General features: G+C 39.2%; 2 protein-coding genes and 1 long non-coding RNA gene across 10 annotated transcripts; 1 reads left to right on the top strand and 2 right to left on the bottom strand.

The window, feature by feature from the left end:
• Window positions 1-4,437: 4,437 nt before the first annotated feature.
• On the bottom strand, window positions 4,438-6,264 carry LOC105454162 (steroid receptor RNA activator 1). The gene is made up of 3 exons (XM_011696572.1): window positions 5,839-6,264; window positions 5,219-5,772; window positions 4,438-5,116 (listed from the first exon to the last, which is right to left on the bottom strand). The coding sequence occupies exons 2-3, from the start codon at window positions 5,742-5,744 to the stop codon at window positions 4,920-4,922; spliced, it is 723 nt and encodes a 240-aa protein (XP_011694874.1). The 5' UTR covers window positions 5,745-5,772; window positions 5,839-6,264; the 3' UTR covers window positions 4,438-4,919.
• A 1,133-nt stretch (window positions 6,265-7,397) lies between these two features.
• LOC105454164 (aldehyde dehydrogenase, dimeric NADP-preferring) lies at window positions 7,398-21,088 on the top strand. Of its 8 annotated transcripts, none has more exons than XM_011696579.1 (13): window positions 7,398-7,755; window positions 10,305-10,401; window positions 15,284-15,324; window positions 15,557-15,700; window positions 15,800-15,895; window positions 16,010-16,231; window positions 16,905-17,068; window positions 17,177-17,407; window positions 17,513-17,713; window positions 18,038-18,153; window positions 19,907-20,042; window positions 20,161-20,314; window positions 20,750-21,088. In XM_011696579.1, the coding sequence occupies exons 1-13, from the start codon at window positions 7,708-7,710 to the stop codon at window positions 20,774-20,776; spliced, it is 1,677 nt and encodes a 558-aa protein (XP_011694881.1). In that variant the 5' UTR covers window positions 7,398-7,707; the 3' UTR covers window positions 20,777-21,088. The 8 variants fall into 8 exon arrangements, with proteins under 8 accessions (XP_011694881.1, XP_011694880.1, XP_011694882.1 ...); XM_011696578.1 differs by lacking the exon at window positions 18,038-18,153 and adding an exon at window positions 19,039-19,154 and having other exon boundaries at window positions 7,408-7,755; XM_011696580.1 differs by lacking the exons at window positions 7,398-7,755; window positions 18,038-18,153 and adding exons at window positions 7,789-7,916; window positions 19,039-19,154.
• LOC105454166 lies at window positions 12,002-13,217 on the bottom strand. Its single transcript, XR_974959.1, has 2 exons — window positions 12,698-13,217; window positions 12,002-12,316 (listed from the first exon to the last, which is right to left on the bottom strand). It is a non-coding gene; the product is annotated as an uncharacterized LOC105454166 (long non-coding RNA).
• Window positions 21,089-21,116: the final 28 nt, after the last annotated feature.

Here is a 21,116-nt window from a genome sequence, read left to right on the forward strand (position 1 = left end):
AATACGAATGGTAACGTTTGTGTCACGTCTCATCAAGACGAAAGAAAGGTGATCGAGAAATCAATCGATTCGGTACGGCAAAAAGGAATTCGATCGGTTTTCCGAAATTCAACGCATCATTATTGAATCAGTAGAAATGAAAAGATTCATTATCTTCTCTATTGTCCTCGACTTTATTTGTAAATATTAATTGTCTTTTAGTCTAAGCCTGTTGCGAGCGGCACAAGGCCCGGCAACAGGGTCCTGCTGATGATCATTTCAAGTTCAAGGCTAACCGACATGGCCTCTGGCAGTGTGTCGATTGGCTTTTCGATGGATCGGACGCCCATTGTCGTGGAGAGCCGCTCTCGAAAGATTTTAGTATACGATAGATTGGTATCTCTTGATGTGGCATATCCAGGCTTTCGCTTCTAATAGAAGTTTTCAGGTTCGCAGAAGAAGCCGAGGTGCACTCTCTCTCTCTCTCTCTCTCTCTCTCTCTCTCTCTCTCTCTCTCTCTCTGTTCTCCCTAGTTCCATTACGCTCTCGTTAGCTTGTCAGTGTACATTCCATATCCCCGTTAATTGATCCCAATAATATCTTGTGACCAGGATTTCACGCCTTCCGTGTTCTTGTCTCCACACTTTCCATACTGTCACGACACTGTCGCGGCTTGGATCTCTCCCGAGGAGAATGAGTGAGCATGAGGACATATCCTCTTTATTGAAAGCTTGGAATGCCATCACTTGAAGGCAGGGTCTAAAGGTTGCTTTCCTCACATGGCATTGGGCTAGTCGAGCGCGAGGGATTAATTCCTGGGGAAATGTGTCGCGGGTAAAATGAGTAGGACGGTAAAATCTCCCGGGGAGCAGCTCTCGCCCCCGCGTGATCCAAACGTCTGCGTTCAGCGATAACACGGTTGTACGTAAGTGTGAGGTACCCTGTCGCGGAGGACCGACCGGGGAGAGGTCGGTGCGCTCGAGCAGAACTCCCAGCAGGATTAGTAGCCGAGGAGGTCCACTTATTTATTTATTTTCGCTACAGACGTCTCTGTCTCAGCGATCCCTTAAAGTAAGCGTAGCACGATTTTTAAGGCGCAAAATTTATATATTTTAGCTGACAACGAGGAGTGATTTGTGTGAGGGCGGCCTTTTGATTTTGGCACGCGTTCATTAAGTCGAGTCCTTTTCTTTTTGCGCCCGCAAAAAGTGGAATGAAAAACAGAAAGAAAGACGCGACCAACCCTCGCCTACTGGAGAGTATTATAGGAATCATTAATATATTATCATTCATTAGTTATCGCATGTAATAGTAATAGTGATAATAATAATAATAATATCGGCAACAGTAATAACTAGTAATGTAATCTAATTTAATGTATATTATATATTTATTAATTAAGTTTGACAACACGGTGTTGTACCGTTTTTTTTTTCTATTTTCGGCAAGCTGGCGGCTCGACTCTTCGGTTGAGATTGTCTGACTTCCCGTGCACCGGTCCGATCGATGTTTCCTATTAACGCGAAAGAATTCCAATACGCCACGTCGATTTTGCTCGTATTTGCTCGGAACGGCCTCACAAATTTCAATCGGCGGGGATGCAAAAAAAAAGGTAGTCAATCGAGTGTTCTTTTTTTTTCCATTTATTTTATCGTTCTATCGTCTCTCGCGCAATGCTTCGCGCAATTTCATGGTAAAGTCCACTCGACGAACAAACAAAAACGGGGAATTTTTATGCGGTCGGGTTAACACATTCGTCGAAGAAAATATCGGGCCCGCTGCCCACAGACGCGTACGGGAAAGTCGCGATACGTATCTCTCGTATCGTCGAATTCAACGTGCTAATCCCCTCCCGAGAGGAAAGACAAGTGAGAAAGAAAAAAGAACGCGTATCTCTGTTCTCCCTGAGTTCGCCACCCGCTTCTTCTCTTCACGCGAATACAGACACGGCAAAAAAAAAAAGGGGACGGGATAATTTCGGGCGTGACACTCGTTTCTTTCGCTTACACGCACGCATACACCGCGCGCCGATACACCGATCCATATATATTTCTAGATAAGGGCAGCAAGGACGGTAGTGAGAGTACAATGTAGAATAGCATCGGGCTCCCCCCCGGCATGGCTTATACTCTTCTTTCATTTCCCCTTTTTTTTTCTCTCCTAACGTAACGCAGCGAGATGCTATTGTCCTCCTCCTCGTATTCCGCCACATGTGACAATACAATAAAATATACGCGACGCCTTCGTATCGTGTTTCAATTAACGTCAGAGCGTTAGAACGACTCCACGGAGCCAGCGGGTGTCGCGGGATTTTAAGGGATCTTATCCCACTGTTTCGTTCTTCGCGCAGGGATGTTCCTTCGATCTCTCTTTCTCTCGCGCGCGCGTGCGACAAAGATCGAATCATGAGCCACGTTGCGATTTGATTCATGGATCCCCGATTGATCCACGCGTCCCCGAGAGGGGGGAGGGGGAGAGATTAGGAACACGAGTTTCTCTCGACGCCCGGTGCGCTCCGGCGTGCGCAACCGCGAAGAGAAATCAAAATTCCACATCGACTTCCGAAAAAAAAATGTACGCACTGTAGCCACGTAATGCACCCCCGAGACACCATTGTACGAAACTTCCAACTGTCTATAAGTACATCCGAAGATCGTTTATTCTTGCTGAAAGATAAAAGAAAAAAGAAGAAACTTTTTATAACGCGCGAAAACTTATCGGAAAATTATACAGTTCGACGATGCCAAAATAGTATTAAATGATTAGGTGTGAGAGGCGTTTGTAATAAACAATAAATCGATGTTATCACGAAGAGAGCGAAGTAACGAACTGTCCGAAGTACAGGCTGTGACACGCAACGACAGTGGTCAACGACGGTGATATCATGCTCTCGTTAGCAGGCGCAAATCTGTCAAAATGAAGCTAAACATTCTCTTCCAAATGGAATGTTCTTGATGAAATTTACTTGATAAATTCGGTGGACAAGAGAGAGACTCTCGCGCGATTCTTCACAAGTCGTTGCGTAGATCCCTGTATAAGGAACAAAGAAATCCGAAATCCGATGATCAATGGAAGGGATTAAATTAGCGAGAAGGAGGAGGGAGAGGGAGAGGCGAATTTTAAGAAAGAGATAAACGTTGAAGAGTGTATTTTTTCTTCCAATGCCAAAAAGATGCCATTTTGTTTTGTACGAAAAAACCAACGAAAAAATCCAGAAAAAAAAGAGAGAGAACGAACGTATATAGCGAGTGAGAAGAACGAACGAGAGGAATGAAGTGCGAGAGCAAATTTTTTAAATAGTTCGTAGCATGCGTATGGATGTGTAACAATAAAGCAAAAAAGAAAAAAAAACAAACAAATAAACAGAGCGAAACGAAGCAGACAAGTCGATGTATACGTCCCGCGAGATCGGCTTACGCGCCTCATCTCGTCGCGATGATCGGGATAATAACGGCGGATCGAAACGCCGTTTATCGTTTTTTCTCATGCAATCGCGAATCACAGATCGATGAGTGGGCGATGCGAAATAGCCATCATCCGTCAGATTCAAGGTCGCGTTCGCACTGACACCGGTTGACATTAACCCGCGCGATGACAAACTGAATTTTCCTTCTTCGTGCTATTTATGAATATCGCTCGAAGCGGAAAGAAAGCGAGAACGTTTGAGAAGAAAGAGACGCGCGTGCGATGGTCCACACGCCAGGGATCTGTTAAACCGGTTTGTCGGTGAGAATCCGCGGCCCGAATCCGCGGAGATGTACGCTGTAAGGACGTAGAGAGCGTTACGTATACACCGACCGTATATGTGTATATATATTTTTGGATAAAGCCATGAAAGAAAATTTTAAATCGAAATTCGGGCGGGGACGCGTGATTATCTCTCGGCGGATTCGCAGCTTCTCGCGAGACTGGCGAGACACGTTCTTCCCGAGCGCGAGAGTGAGAGAGAAAGATAGAGAGAGAATGAGAGAGTGAAAGAGAGAGAGAGAGAGAAAGTATGAAAGAGTCGAGAGAGCTTTCACGCACGTCGCTCCCCCAAAATGTATTTATGAATATTTATTTACGCGAAGAATGGAAGAAAATTTAATATATTGACGATTAAAGAGGCGGTCATAAGTTATAACTGTAAGTTTTCTAAGAGCCATAAACTTGTAAAGCACTTTTGCGCGCGTCAATCGCGGTACAAGTTCTCTGAAACGATGAAGGTATAGAAGACAGCGAAAGCAATGGTATAAAATAAAAAAAGACTCATTTCACGGACGAAAAGAAAAATAAATGGGAGAGAGCGTTTCAAGTTAATAATAAAAATTTCGTTCAGGATGCATGGATGTGTGTCCATCTTAAGATTGAAGTATGTTTAGAGTACGGTAGTGAGTATATGAGTACATATAAGTAATAAAATAAATGATTTTAGCTATCGATGACTATTATCAGCGTAAGAATACATTTAGACAGAGATATGTGGTAAGACAGATGTAATTGTCCTTTGTGAATATACATAAGAGAGAAATGAAAAATACAAAAAACTTTTATGAATACAACTGCTTTCATTTTTTATTCTAGTGCAATTAATTGTCCTGTAATAAAAGCTGCAATCGCGATCATAATATAAATAATATATTGTATCTGACAATGAGAGTACTGTTCGATATTCTGCATTCGCTGTAAAAATATCGCGCGTCGCCACGTAGTCACAAAGTAGCGAACAAGTCGGTATTTTGGAATTATTTTATTTTTAATATTTATTATGTGCAGCTCGGAAGGCGATGGCAAACCGCCAAGAGTGCAGGTTTGCCAAGGAAACCTTCTAAACAGGTCGTTCAGAACAGACTTTAAAACTAGGTGCCTAATATATATTTACGGATATGCGGAAGAGAACACCTACGTCCGTGACCGAATATGGACATGATTATGTTTAGCTTACTTCTAGCGATAACAATTCAGTCATTTTTCGTCGAGTCGACAAATAGCAGAGGTGACTGCTCCGGTTGCGGGACGTCGGGTCTCTCACTTTCCTTTTTCAATTCGAAAATTATATGCCTGACGGCTGGCATCCAAGTGCGACAAACATTTGCATGCTGCATCATAAGAGTAATGTGGATTTTGTCGGCTTCCTTGATATCTTTTCTTAGCAGCGCTATAAAAAATATATAAATATGTACAGTTAATATATATTGATCACATGGGTAATGTTAACACATAAACATTAACATATGAATCCAAGGAATGTATCCATTACCTTTCGATATATCCAAGATATTTCTCTGTACAGTATCGCTCAGTTTGTTTTCGAGCCAGTTAGATTTCATGGTATCCAATCGTTTTCGTATTTCCTTCACCTTGCCCTCTTCCATTTTCTGCTCCGTCATCACAGACTCGAAACTGGCTAAAATTTCTGTCAATGCTTGATCTTTGTCAAAATTGTCGTCCGACTCTGTTTTTGCATGGTCTTTATCGATAGGTGCCAGAAGAGGCTTGTGGGGTGCTGTGGTTATTGTCGGAACTGCGGCGGACTGTAAAACGGGAGGTAAATTCGTTGAAGGAGGCGGAGCGGCAACCTTCTCCGGGGAGGAGGTTTGCGAGGACAACGGGAATGCCACTCGCTTGTTCAGGAGCCTCCTGGTGGATGTGCCCGACGAATTATGCTGCGAGGACAGTGCCCACTCCGGTGGATCGTTCCAGCCGGGATCGTGAGTGGACGGTAACGATCTCTGGCTGGAAACTACGTCGCTCGACGAGGACGTGGCAGGAATCTCCTCTTCCATTTCCGCGCTTATAGGTTAGGTTCGATATCTGGTAAAAAGAAGTCAACAATCTCGTGTAAATCAGCTTCGCCTGATAATTATGTTTTATACGTACGGAAGAACATTGCCGCAAATAGTTCCTTCGGCGTATCCGATCGTTTCACGTGACTCTGCCTTCGTTCAACAGTTAGCGGAGCTTCAAGATTCGTTTTCTGTTGAACTCCAGCGGGGCGAGACTACATGACTCCTCTTCACCGAGAGGGATGGTCCTACTTTAAGCGATACGCCAATATTAACGAATAAAACACGTAGAAGTTGTCCGATTTTTCCTCCTCATCACGCGTTATGACATAGCGAAACCAAGCGAAACGTCTCGCGCACGTGTTGCACCAGCTGACGCTCCCGACACGATGGTAAACACGAACGAATGTCACGTCACATTCCGTGTTTGCGATCACGTAATATACTTACGAGCAACATTCGATAGTTTTTAGAAACTAAAAATTATAGCAAAAATTATCGCGAAAATTATCTCGAAAATCGATGGAATCTTATTTAAGTATCCTGCCAATTATTTTGTAAATTATTCAATTAATAATTATTATATATAATATATTAATTGGGAACAAAAATCCGCTTTGATCGCGAAAAACATTCTCTTCGCTATAAATATCTATACTTATCGGCCCGTTTTTTATTGTTTAACTCCCAATTAAGTTCTTTTTTTTTATAAAAAAAAAGAATTTTTCCGAAGAAGAGTGTTATATTAATAATCTTAAAAAAAGAAGTGTTATATTAAAAATCTTAAAAAAATCAGAAAGCACAGCAGTAAATTATACATGTACAGTCATGGACACCTCGGTTGCGACACTTTCTTTTTTATAGGTTTCAAAACGCATTAACATTTTGCAAATGCCACAAACCACGATTGGTGTTATACTGCCTCTAGCCTAAAGATAGTACATCGTGATTTGCATTTGCAAAATATTAGTTATCTATAAAATATATATTACGTAAATTAAGTATATATTAGAAACCTATAAAAAAAGTGTCGCAACCGATGTGTCCATGACTGTACACAAAGAATTGGAGAACAATTATTTTCATTCTCCTTTTTTCATGTTCAAAACAAGGAGTCCTTAGGTCTCTACATTTATCAAATTTTGTAACCTTTGCAGTTATTAACAATCAACATTAATTCTAGCCTAGAGGATAATTTTCAGGTCAAAATTCATGGCTGATGAGTACCTTTCGGATCGTCTTTCTGATTTCTCTAAAAAATTAAAAGAGCGAAGTAAAATATATACACGCGTCAGAGATGCCCAGCATTGTATATGCATATATTCGATTATTCGACGAGCAACTTCTCTTTCTCCTTAAGAGATGGATCGGCGAGTTAATGGCTCTCGTTTCTCCGATAGTCATATAAGGTTCGTTGTTCGAATTGGCTCACAAAACTCACATAAATAAAATTACTCGCCGCGAAAGCGAGCAGCTCGGCTACGCGTATACGGCGCGAGATCGTTCGGGGTCGGCATTAATTATTCATGATGCGCCGCACAATAGATCCCAAGTCGAGGCTTTGGAAAAAAAGCGACATTTAGTAATCGTATCGCGTGCCATTGTACTCTACGCCCGTGCGTACGAATCCCGCGTGCTCCGATTAATATAGATATACATATCTCGATTTACGTCTAAAGTCTCTAAAAAGAAAAACGCAACCGCGTGCGATTAATTATAACGAAGCGCCCGAAACGCGGTAGCTGAACGCGACGGTCGACGCGCGACCGTCGATTAACATTTCTCTAAAAGAATGTGCTGCGAGAAACCGGAAAAATTTATGACGTCGTTCAGTTCTTCGGATCTCCGTTTGTAAACATAAGAAAAAAAAATAGCACCGCGGCAACGTGTTGCAGACGTTCTTACGCGGCAGAAGCGGCTTATTCTTGCATTGGATGACAATCTGGTGTCCGTGCGGTAATAAATGTCTGAACTCGAATCGAGCACGCCTCATTCAGGATCGTCAAACATGGTGAGTACGCCGCACGATCAGTCGCAATACACGTAACGTTCGCGTTCCCTCGCGTTTATTACGTGATCCGTATACATCCGTCGTGCGTTAATCCGTCGTGCACGCGATCGACATCGATGAGGTTCGACGAGCGAAATGTCAAGGAAGTTGCAGCTGCCACGGTGAGTGTGTGCGCGCGCCAAAACTCCGCTGGTCCGGAAATGTATATGACAAATATTTTCGACCGGTTTCAACGTCTGGTGGACACCGTGTATTTAAGTGCTTTCTCAGAGAGCTGCAAACCTGTCAGAGCCCCGAAACTTGATGCTTATTCATTCTCGTCGTCGACGCGGCATCATCGACATTTTATCGTCGGACTTAGAACTCGTGTATAAGTAACGCCACGATTGACGATTGCCGCGATTTCAGTTTCCGGTGTCATATTATCGGGCCATCGTACTTATATTGTGACATCGGCGCCGTGATTAATTAATATACCGAATGTAGAATGTAATGCGTTGTGCTTCCGAGAAGATAGAATTGATTTATGTGACATAAAATTCGAATGAAAAACGGCTGTTTTTGTAAGAAAATATTTCGAAAAAACGCTGAAACGTTTCGCCATAGGCATTGACGTCATCTTTCAAATCGCGCATGGTTTCCAACTGCGGTGATGTAATTGTAAATAATAATAACAATAGTATAAAAGAACATTATCCCGACAACATAAAGTCTAAAATTTACGCATAAGACGCCTATTTAAGACGTCTTTTCTAGAAGTTTTTTAGACGTTTTTCTACGAGAACTATCTAAAAATTGTTTAAAAAGACTAAAAAAAAAGATCTCTTATGCAATATTTTACTTTGTGATTGTCTGGGTAACAATGATTCTATCGAGCATTATAAGGTAATCGATTCGAGTTTAACAAGGTTCGTAGAGTTTTAATAGAAATTTAAATCACAAATGGCAAAGTCAGCTATGTCACTACAAGGCCAGGAAATCTAAAACACTGTACGAAATACTAAGAGGAGAATATCACAAATTGTAGAAAACGAGATAAAATCGTGAGTGATACGATCGACGAGATAGGATGATTTCGCGTATCGCGATGATCGATGCATTTCCTCTAAATCTTCCAAAAAAAAAAAAAAAGATAAATATCGTGCCTTGACTCGCACGCTTTGAATCATCTTCCATTTTTATTCCATTCTCCAGCATTACGATCCTGAAATTATTTCACGAACGAGAATGTCAGGAATAATGAAATCATCACTGAATAAAATTTTCTATTTAGCAGTACCCTCTGGATTTCTAAAGGATTTTCTTTTGATAATCGGTCTCAAGAAGATATTCCAAAATGTAGAGGAATATCGTATAATTCTTGATCATAATACTTTTTTATGGATGGCTATGCGTTTATAAAGGAATATGCTCGTGTAAGATTTTGTGTAAGAATTTTTTCATAGAAGAAATGTCAAAAAGAATTGCTGATCTTTTTTTAGGTGATCGCATCCGAATGATAATGTTTTTATATGAAAAACTTATATATTATGAATAACCTTCGATATTATTATATATATAATGAACATGGTTGATCTGCGTAAATGTATAAAACAAGCATAATTATTACGATATGTGTAATATGTAATCGATCGTAATATGTAATCTGTTATATCTGTTTTTCATGAGACATGAACTTTACTTTGTGTAAAAACGATAACGTATAACATTGCCCCGACGGGAGATTATTTCTGGACGTGTGACGTCAAATATATGTTTTGCAATCACACGCACGATGCTATATAACGAAGTACCAGATACAGATACTGGAAGCGTCGTCGTGGCACCTAGAATGGACAGATTCCCCGTCTGAAATCGAAAGCTCCGTTCCGCGGCGCGTGCTGGTAACTGTTACACATCGTGTCCACGTGTATATATCGAGGCCAATGCGGCGAAGCCGTAACGCGTAACGTATAACTGGCACTCTCGACGAGGAAGTGAAATGATGCGCAATAAGGATCGAAATCCCGATTTTCCGCTTTCCATATCGTTAGCCTATCGAACGGCGGGCACACAGCCGTGCATAGGTCGCGGATTAACTCACAGGAAAAAAAGTATTAACGCTATTATGGCAGCTATAAAAATGTAAATTATTTCTATTTAAAAAATGTGTTTTCCTCGAGAGGAAACACACATCATCGTTACACGATTGACTCGTATTGACATTTAAAAAATACATATTGAATCGTCATCTGCGATTACTTGGGATCTATATATATAGTTATTTTAATCATTCAGACTTATATGTATATATAAAAGCGTTTTGCATTTATAGATTTACTTAAAGCGGATTTGAATAAATATATTCATACATGCGCCGCATGTATGAATTCATAGTAAATTTTTTAAATCGAGATCTAATTAATGCTCACTAGACGATTTAACGAGTTGCAAGCGTATCAGCCGATATTATTATCATAACTGTTATATCTAGAAATAATTTTCTCTATATTTATCCATTTTTTTCACATTTTATATAAGATTTTAATATTTATATATTTTTTTCTCAGTCTGAAACAATACTGGATATCCCGGCGGACGTCGCGGAAGAGTCGGATACCTGCCGCATCGACATGCAAGCGGCTGTTTTAACCGTTTCCGAATCGTGTAAGTAAATCCCCTTGAATTTTAATTAGGCTAAAAAAAAGATCGTTAAACGGAAAATAAAATAAGGAAAAATAACGCGTAAAAATCATTTGTTTTTATAAGAGCGTCTCCCTGCTGGAAATTATGATTGAAAGCTGAAATAAAGCTGCAATGTGTGACGTCGTATATCCGATGGGAGACGCGGTATCCAGTTTTCGGAAAAATTAGAAAGTGTGTCATTGCGTAGATGTTCAGCAAATCTCTTTCTATTAAAAGCTTTCGTTTTCCTAGTACTGAAAATTATATACGCATTAATACGGACGCTGCGAACCCGAGTGTCTATAGCACGCGCGGAACGTCAAAGTCGCAGACGTAACTCGCACACCACTTTCGATGAGAAAATACGGAAGGGTATATTGATTCAGAAGCGGGATATCATAATATTTGACCTTTTCAAACTTGATGTGCGTGAGATTGACGCAACTCCCGAGCGTTTCTAATGCTGCCTCTGATAATTGAGCTCTCTCGCTCTCGATCAAGTTTTTTTTCTTTCTTTTCTTGCTGCAGGCAACGCGCGCTCTAAAAGAATTTTCTTTAATCGTGTCCTTTACTATGTAAGGACAGTCTAAAAATAGCCAAGGCAAAACGACGAGAGATCGTTGAGGAGCAGCAATAATGACAGAGAGAGAATTCCGCGGCACGTGGCGGTAGCAATAATTACGGAAAAATCCTGCTATTTACTATTTTATTACTATTCAGAGCTAACAAGAGGTCTCGCACATCATTATGTTAGCCTCCGATAAGATGAGTAAGCATGATGCATCTTACGTGTTCGACACGTTCGCGCCAGGTTCTAAGGTCGAATTAATTTGCGCGCGATTCGAACTCTGTACAAACATCTGCCGCAGAAGCTCGATCCTCCGCGATCGCGGAGGCTTCGAACGTTTCAAAAGATATTACCACAGACGATTTACGAAGGTCTGCTTCGACTACTTTAGGCGATACCGCTATTAATTTCAAATTCTGTGCCTATAACACAACTAGTCTCCCCACCGTCGCCCTCGAATCGGCCTTTCGCAATAGTCGCGCGAGCTCTTAGACGATCAAAGATCCAGTCTCGAACCCGACAACCTCGAGAGAGCAACCTCGCGGATTTTGACAAGCACGGAAGTGGAAGGACGCGACGACGACGACGACGACGGATCGGTGCGCGCGTGCACGTATATTATCTCGCAAATTAATTTATTCTACGCGAGGCTCGGCTATTTTTCTCACGATCGTGACTCGCCTGTATCGCTCGAAGCTATAAGTGCGGATCGAGGAAGTATTTAATTGGAGGATTATACATTTTTTTTGTCTGAAATGTCGGGCGATTCTGCGGACACGCTTAAAGCCGAATGCGTAAAGATACACGTGCAACCAATGCAGAATTCGCATCACAATGGTACGTTCCTTTTTTCGCGCCCTTTCGAGCGAGCGATTGCTTTTCCACGAGCACGAGGGTATCGACGATGCCCTGGATTTGCAAATCGGGACACGTTTAAAGCGCGCGCGCGCGCGTGCTTACGGAAGCTTCAAACGTGCCCCGATGCTTATCTGTAATTTATTTATAAGATTAATATTTCCTTTTGTAATTTATTTGGTCACACTTTTTTCACTTATTTGAAAAGAAAGAATAATTTCTGTTGCACATACAATGCCGAGATATTTGTTACTTCTGTATTTTAAGATCTTTCAGAAATTTTTGTTAAAATTATAATTTACATTACATTATAAATATACACTATAAATTTACATTATAAATATAATTGAGAAATAACATATAGAAACAATTTATTCTTATCAAGGACATTTCACTTTCGCTGACTTTTCAATCTAACGCTCAATTATTCGAGTATCGAGTTATTTATAAATATTCAATGTGTTTCTTGTTTCTCTGGAAATATATCCGATATTTTAATTCTATATATACTTTCAAATAGCGGACAACAACGATCTCGTTAAAAACCCCTTAAAAGCGTATATATACTTTCCCTGAAAGATAAGTCAAACACGGAGAGAGCGGATTAAATTAGCCGGCTAACAATTTCGTCGCGGAAATGATAAGGTAAGGCGCGCGCTCCTTAACGTAACGGCGTTGCACGCCGAGGGAGAAAAAGAACTTATCACACGAAATCGCAAAAGCGAGCAAGAGACTTCCGGGAGAAAGTAATGCATAACGCCTGTGGAGTATTCCACGGGGAAATGACGAAAATGACCGTTTCCCGGGTCGTTCCACCCCGCGAATCGTAAGTAATTCAATTGTACGTATACTTACAATCCACCCTTCACTTTCGCCGGGACCCGGCACGGGGCTTTCTGGACCAGATGACCAAGCGCGCGCCGCGCCGTTGTATCTTGACAAGTGGTGCCCTCAGGCAATAAATCGCCGCACGACCGAGCGGCGCGCCGTTTATCCATCGATGATAAATGCGTGCTCAATTGGTATCCAATATCCGTCTCGCTTTCAGTCTCTTTCCTCCGATCAACATTTGACAGCTGCAGACGGAGCCGGTCTCATCAATATTCCAATCAACGTAAATCTGCCGATTAGCTCTTGTCACCGGCATTGCCAATAGGAAGACTCCAAGATCTATCTTAATTCGAATGATAAAGAAAACGTGTAGTGTGAATATAGTAATAAATTAGCTTTGAGATGATAAGAAATTATAGGTTAGAGTCTTCAGTTCAGCAGTCGGTGACTCTCAAAATTTAATCCGCCCGATCAACAACAGTATATATCAACTCGATCGGGCGTCGGTGAAGTTTGGCCCTCGGTTGCATTGCTTTTCCCCGCCACGGCGCTCTCCGGCTCCTTCCCACGCCACCGCGACGGACCGCCTTTCTCCCCCACCCCTCCCGCGCCCCGCTTTTCGCAGATCGCGTAGAGAGAGATAACCAAAGACACGTGTACACTTTGATCTCTTACGCTTACGTCGCATTTTGAGGCTTAGTCCGCTTTAGTATGTAACGCGCCGATCTCGCACGTACATCGACGCACGAGAGACGATCTTCAGCCGCGGGCATTTCGCTTCCTACTTGTCAAGTTTTGACGACTCGAGTCCGTTGACGTCTCCTGTCCACCGGAGCTGATCCTCCACCAATGTCCGCGACCATGGGTAAGAGCCGATCCTCGGCGGAGTAGACCGCCGATCTCGCGGACGCCTATCCTATTTCGATATCGCTCGTCGAGCGGACGTCCGGGCTCCTCTCTTTCGACTCTCTCCGTTCGAAAGGTCAGCCAACGACGCCGCTTCTGCGAACCCGGACCGCGCCGCGGACCCTCCAACGACGCGTCTCCCAGTGGCGTCAACAGCTGAGAATCGCGCTGCGTTCCGCGCTTTTGACGGCGTCTCGCCGAGAATTCATTGCCGAACGAATTCCGCAACCTTTCTTTGTTCGTGTCGTCGCGGGCTTTAAAGACGCGAGACGCCCAGATGTGATGCTCCGACGACATTGTCGATCGAAAATGAATTTTATTTCACGAAAATAGAAGTGTCCTTCCCCTTAAGCGATCACTTGGACGTCAAAACTTACTGTAGATAATAAAAACAACCGACGATAAAAACCACAATCAATTTGGCTGCGCAGAGGAATCTGTTTGAATAATAAAAAATGTGTGAGTCTTTCGCAGGCATTTTAATTTATGCCACAAGCGCTCGTCCCCGTCTCGCGACGTGACAGGCAAAGATTATATCTGCGTGTTTACGCAGATAAACTTGTACTTTGTGCTATTATCCGCGTAACGTAAAATAAAAGTTGGCATGTAAAAGCAAAAACATACATGTTTTTTGTTTTCGAAACGAGAACTTTGACTTGTAAATGTCGCGGTGTTTTCAAGCCACGTTGAATAGCACTGAATTCATATCAACGTATTGTTGCATTTTATGTCTAATATCAAGGATAAAAATAATAAGTGATACAATTGCGCCGATAGCGTGCTCTCCGAACGCAGCTTTGTTCTCCCTGTGTTTTCGCGCTCCGGCTATACATAATAACGCCAAAAATGATTGGACACGTTAACATCATGTTTAGGCAATAATGACTTGCATAATTTTGATTTTCGTCACTCGAGTCCCGATTTTACGCGGGGAGAACAGCTTCTAAAGCTTATTTCGAGATTTTTTCGAGATTATTTCGAGATTATTCCGATTGCATTCCGATTGCATTCGTCTTATCTCTCTCTCTCTCTCTCTCTCTCTCTCTGCGATTTTTTATTTGATGTTAAATCCCGAGAAATCTCGAGTCGTATATCAAAGTCTTATTCGAGTATTTTATTATCAACCTTATTTGAAAATAAAATTTGTTTATACCTTGGTAGTCTTACAATTTCTAGTCTTATTTATTTCGAGAGCTTTTAATATTCTAAATACAAATATCATTAATGCATTTTCATCAATATTAAAATATTTAAAATTACATCTGGATTTTCAACTTTTTTCTCGAATAAAAAGTTGTAAGAGAGATTTCAAAGTTGATAGACATTCCCGCCTATTCTCCTGGTTTTTTTTCTCCTTGGGAAAGAGATCGTCTAACAATTTATATTAAAAGTCAGTTGTTACGCTTTTTTTTTAAATAAATAAATTCTTAAAAGTTTATAAATGAAATTTTGAGTATGATTTATTGTCATTTCTTGTGTTATGAAGCGCACATGTGCTCATCTCTGTTATTATTTCATAATAAAACGAACGTAAAGGTTAATTCATTGACGTGCGAATCGATTTAATTAACATAAATTTTTGGAGCATTTAAATTAAGGATTTTAAATTAAGGTATTTTTAATGGCTGAATATCCTGTATCACAATATAAGCACACTGAAATCGGGCGTCGAATATTTGTCTCAAATAATATTTTTTGTTTCAGTGCAAACAAATGCTAAACAAATCCCGATAAATTATGCTGAAGTAAGTAAATCATTCATTGTGCTTATAACAGTTTTATTTTCTTTATTTATATTGCTACCGTTGTATTTCATAACTGTACATTATACATATATAAATGTACGTTTGTTTTATTTCATAAATGCACATTGTAAACAAATCAAATTGATAAAATAAATCAGAATATCTTTTCGTGCGATGCAAATGGGGAAACAACTTGTGAATTAACGATTTGTTTACGTAAAAATTATTACAGTTAGTTCAGCAGTCGCGGGATGCGTTCAACAGCGGAAAGACAAGGCCGTTAGAATGGAGAATCAAACAATTAAAACAGCTTATACGCATGTTGTCGGAAACTTCGTCAGAAATAACAGCAGCGCTGACAGCAGATTTGCGTAGGGTATGATTACATATTATAAGAATAATCGCTTTATTATTGGCATATACATTAGCCTAATCGTATTATTTTTAACTTCACTTTATTCCATTCACGTTTCAGTGCAAGTTCGAAACCTCCGTGCTGGAAGTTGATTATACAGTCCAAGAGATTAAGTACATGCTCATGAATATTAAAGAATGGTCAGCAACAGAGAAGGTGATTTTAATGCGATTTTTTTGTATGTTATATAAGAGCAGACTGCTCATTTACTTTTTGTTCGTCAAGCAGCTGTAATAAAATGTGAACATTTGAACTTGCAATATTTTACAGCCGCCCAGATCACTGGCGAACTTTTTCGATAATGTGGAAATCCGGAAAGATCCCTACGGAGTTGTATTGATCATGGGCGCGTGGAATTATCCCGTTCAGCTGAATGTACTACCTATGATGGGCGCTATCGCAGCTGGAAATTGCGTGATTGTGAAGCCCTCCGAGATCTCAGCGGCTACGGCGAAATATTTATACGAGACCATACCGAAATATCTGGACACGGTGCGTGAACATTTGTATTATTGTCACAAAATTCGCGAATCACGATATTACAGTTGAAGAGGTCCTAGCTAAAGAAGATTAAGACACAAAAAATTATGTTTCATCAGGCATGCCAATTTGTGATCAATTTCTTTTATATATCATAGACGTGAAGTGTTGTATTCAACGACTTGAGCATTGATTTCATAATTTCCCTTATATTTTACAAATTTCTGTTAATACAAAATTACAAAGTTATTATTTAATTTTTCGAGAATTTTCTCACTGTAGCAATTTTTTTTTTCATTCGTGAATTTTTTAATATTCTGTATATCCCACATAAGATATTCTGTCGTACATCGTTATTTTCTTATTTCTTAAGTTAAAACAGGTAGACCATGAAATTGAATGGCTTGAATTGAATTCTATATAAAGCACACTTTGTTGCATAATGATGACTCGTAAGAACTGCGCGTTGAAGACTGGAGAGACAACATTATTTCTCTTCCTTTCCCCCTCCGCTCTCCATTTATTATCCCTCTCTCCTCTCTCACATATCAGTATTTGAAAAAAAAAAACACTTATTTTTATTCTAGCTGTATCGACAGCAATTATCGACAAAATAAAATTGCATATGGAACATTTGGCTTATTAAATAGGGAATAACTTGATTGATCGTGTTTCTTGTAAACAGGAATGTTGCCGTGTAATAATGGGGGGAGTCTCGGAAACGACAGAGCTACTCAAGCAACGTTTTGATTATATTTTTTATACTGGATCTTCTACGATTGGAAAAATCGTGCGGAAAGCTGCCAATGAGTTTCTCACACCTGTTACATTGGAGTTGGGTGGAAAGAGGTAAATAATATCTTCTAAAAAATCTGGATACGTACAAAATGCATTTTATATTTCCCCCGAAAATATCTTTCGAATATAATTGTAATTAATTGCAACAACGATTTGCAGTCCCGTGTACATAGATAATACAGTGGATATGGCAATGGCGGCAAAGCGCATTTTATGGGGTAAATGCATCAACGTTGGCCAGACTTGTATTGCACCCGATTATATGTTATGTACACCCGAGGTACAAAGTAAATTCATAGAGGAGGCTAAAAAGGTTTTACAGGAATGGTACGGCAACAATCCACGAGAGGCTTCCGATTTGGCGCGCATTATTACAGACAAACATTATCAGTAAGTGACTACTATCTTATTATGCACGTATATGTTTAAAGACTTACTAATAATGCCGGTTATGATAATTTCTAAGATAACAATTATTTCTTTTGTTCTACTTAGGCGGCTTGTCAATTATTTAAATGATAAAAGCAAGATTGCCATTGGTGGTGACGTAAACCCCGCGGAAAAGTTTATTTCGCCTACAATACTTGTTGATATCAAACCAACGGATCCCATCATGCAAGATGAGATATTTGGACCGATCTTGCCTATAATAAACGTTAACAATGCATACGAAGCAATTACCTTCATCAATAGTCGGTACGTCATTTGATTGCGATATTGCGAACAAGAAATTATGCGACTGGCGCAGTTATTCCCCTCTTCTGAAAATATTGCATTTTTTTTCTAAATTTTGTTCTACAACTGGAACATTTTAATTATCTGAACTTTCATAATCCGAATAATCCGAATCTTTTTATAATCTCGTAGAGAAAATTTTCCTCGCGTGTAAATATAACTGAAAAGAGTGCTGTTAGGTAACCCCTTATATTCTTTCATTTATTCGTTTTTTCACGTCCACTATTTCACGATTTCACTATTTCGCGAGGGAACGGCATGAAGTAATTAGTTTTTCGCATCTAGTGAAAGCCCACTCGTACTATACGTATTTTCCACGAGCAAGGGGGTACAAGATCTAATTATAGACCAGGTCAGCAGCGGAGCCGTGTGTGTCAACGACACGGTATTGCAATATAGCGGTGAGTCCGGGTTTTAGGTGACGGAGCTACTACTTTTTATCGCGTCTGTTTATTTATTATTTAAGAATTTCGGCGCAAACCTTGCTACAGAGACCGACAAGTTCTTCTACAATTTTCTTTTTTTTTACAATATTCTGCTTTCGTTTTTACCGTGCTACTATCACGTTAACGACGCTACAATTTTTTCTGCCGAAATTGACAGAAAAGCTCTATTTTGTCGACTCGGAAAAAAAAGTATAGATGCTGCAGATGCGATTGGTGGAGTGGATAGGTGTACAAATTGATTTCTCAATTCTGCTTATGAGGTAGCAGGAATGTATTTTTCTTTAGGATGAAGGATATACTCTTTTCTTTGATTTCTTTGACTAATTGTAAAATAAGCATATACTGTGCATGCTCCCGACTCTTCTTCTGGTTTAGGTGATGACTTTGCTGAAGGAAGAATTTGCTATGTATTTTCTTTTATGGCGCAAGATAGATTTTTTTATACTGTCTGTACATATGAACTATTAATTACAGAAACTCTACACTATCAAACTGTATATATTTTTTAAATATTATCTGAAAATGGGGGAAGGAGTGGTGGCTATCATGTAGAATTATATAAATATCCATACAAGTACTAATATGAAACTGACATTTACGGAAATGAGCTAGATTCACATTAATAATGTAAAAACATGACGATCTGCAATTACAATGTTTCAGAGTGTTCAGTATTGCTCGCCACGCGCGAGTGCACGCACGCGAGCTCATACTTCATTATACATGTGCGCGTGTACATACACACACACACGCACACGCACGCACACACAACTCGCGTACAAATACACATTTCGCAAAAAAATGATAATGACGTTCTTACATTGATTATTTAACATACAGGGAGAAGCCATTAGCGTTGTATGTATTTAGCCTGGACAAAGGAACTGTATCTTTGATCGTTAATAATACATCTAGCGGTAGCATTCTTGCCAATGACACGGTATTACATGCATCAGGTAGTTTTTCTTATAGTAATGTTGTAAGAAGTTTTATTTTTTATTTTTGAATTATTTATGTGTATGTTTTAGCTTTCTTTTTTTTCAAACAGCACTACGTCAACTGTTACTTGTTGTGTTTGCTAATAGACTATTATATACGTTGTGATTTCTTTAGATTGAATCACAGTGTAACGAACGTTAATAAAACTTATATTTTGCAATATAAGTTTTTTTTAATTATTACTTAATTGTATTGTATTTTGTGTATATAGCTTGTGTATATACTTTATTAATTTTAAAATGCTTTAACAAATGCTAATGGAAGCGAATACTTATTCATGTACAAATATTAAAGTTATGCATGAATTACTATATAATGCTACTACACTGCCTTTAAATGTGGAAATGGGAGCTTGTAAATAGCTAATTTTAATTACTTGTTATTTAAAACTATTGCACTTTCAGCATTTATTTAAAACCAGATACTCTTATTTTGACTTATTCCTCATTAAATTTGTGTAAATTTAATGGGGAATTATGCAAATATACAAATTAACGTATTTAATTACTGCTTTATTCATAATCTTAGATTTATTAATATAAAATTTTAATCCAAATCTTTACAATTAGTCCAAATTGCTTAAAGCAAGTTAATGAAAAAAAAAAAAAACTAACAAAAACAAATGTGCAGTTATTTTAACAAGAATTAATATCAATTTTTTTCTGTGTTACACTATTCCATGCATTATTATTGCATATTATTTTCTCAGTTGAAACTCTACCCTTCGGAGGAGTAGGAAATTCTGGTATGGGAGCCTACCATGGGAAATTCACGTTTGAGACATTTACACACAAGAAAGGTTGTTTGATTCGGAATTACAACAAAATTGCGGAGATGGTGGCTAAGTAAATAAATCTTTCATATAATCGGATAGTTTTAAATAAATTCTAAAACGCTTTATGTTGTATACAGTTAATATTTTAGTTTTACAGTTTACCAAACAGAAAATATGTTATTTTTCAGATCTCGTTTTCCGCCATATTCCGAACAGAACTTGAAGTTGCTCAGACTTATGATCGAAAGAAGACGTGGTCTGCCCTTTTTGAAGTATTTACCGTATGTACTCATATTCGGTCTCGGGATGCTCGCCACAGTCGGAATCAAAGCTGCAATGAAGGTACAAAAATGATAATAAATGGTATTAAATCGCACATCATTCCATGACATTTATACGTAAATGTAAGTGTACTAATAAAACAGCATGTTATTATTGTAAAAGTATTGAATAAAATATATTCGCATAAATTAATGGCTTAGTTGTGGGAAAAGGATGATATTGGAAGAGCAAAAACCCAGAATCGCGATTCCGATTAATGTAACTTATGTTTTATAAATTAAAATAAAGAGAAACTGTGTACTGCAGTTGTGAATGATTGTCTTTTACAAACTTTTTTGCTTGATTTTCTGTGAATAGCGTTTGGGTGTTTCATACGTTAACATTATCTCGCGTGCTATTTTCCATTACATTCAATCGATCAGTAACAGGACAGTCGGGTGTCGGGTATCGAGGTGAGAGGAAAGAAAGAACAAATAAGTACGTATATTGTTGCAGGATTTTAACACGGAGGAACGGTTGTAACACCGCCAATATTACGCAGCGCCCTTAAATGCAACCGCAGAATTAATTTACACAGTTATTACGATTTTTTTTACGATCAATCTCTACAACATGATGAAGAATATAAGAATTGAACAATGTGTTTTACATATGGATATTATATTTATATATTCTGTTAAATATAAATAGATGCTTTACCGCACATATGTATATATAAAATATATGTTCGAGTTTTCGTGGAGAGATTATTATGTTATGGTATATAGAAAAAAATGGACAACTTTTTTGGTGGGGTAAGCTCGAATAAGTTTTACAATAAATCTGTTGATTAAATCTCTTTTGTTTGCATACACTGCTCTGC

This window comes from Wasmannia auropunctata, unplaced genomic scaffold (genome assembly GCF_000956235.1).
Source record: "Wasmannia auropunctata unplaced genomic scaffold, wasmannia.A_1.0 LD335988.1, whole genome shotgun sequence".
In the NCBI taxonomy this organism is placed as follows: Eukaryota; Metazoa; Arthropoda; class Insecta; order Hymenoptera; family Formicidae; genus Wasmannia; species Wasmannia auropunctata.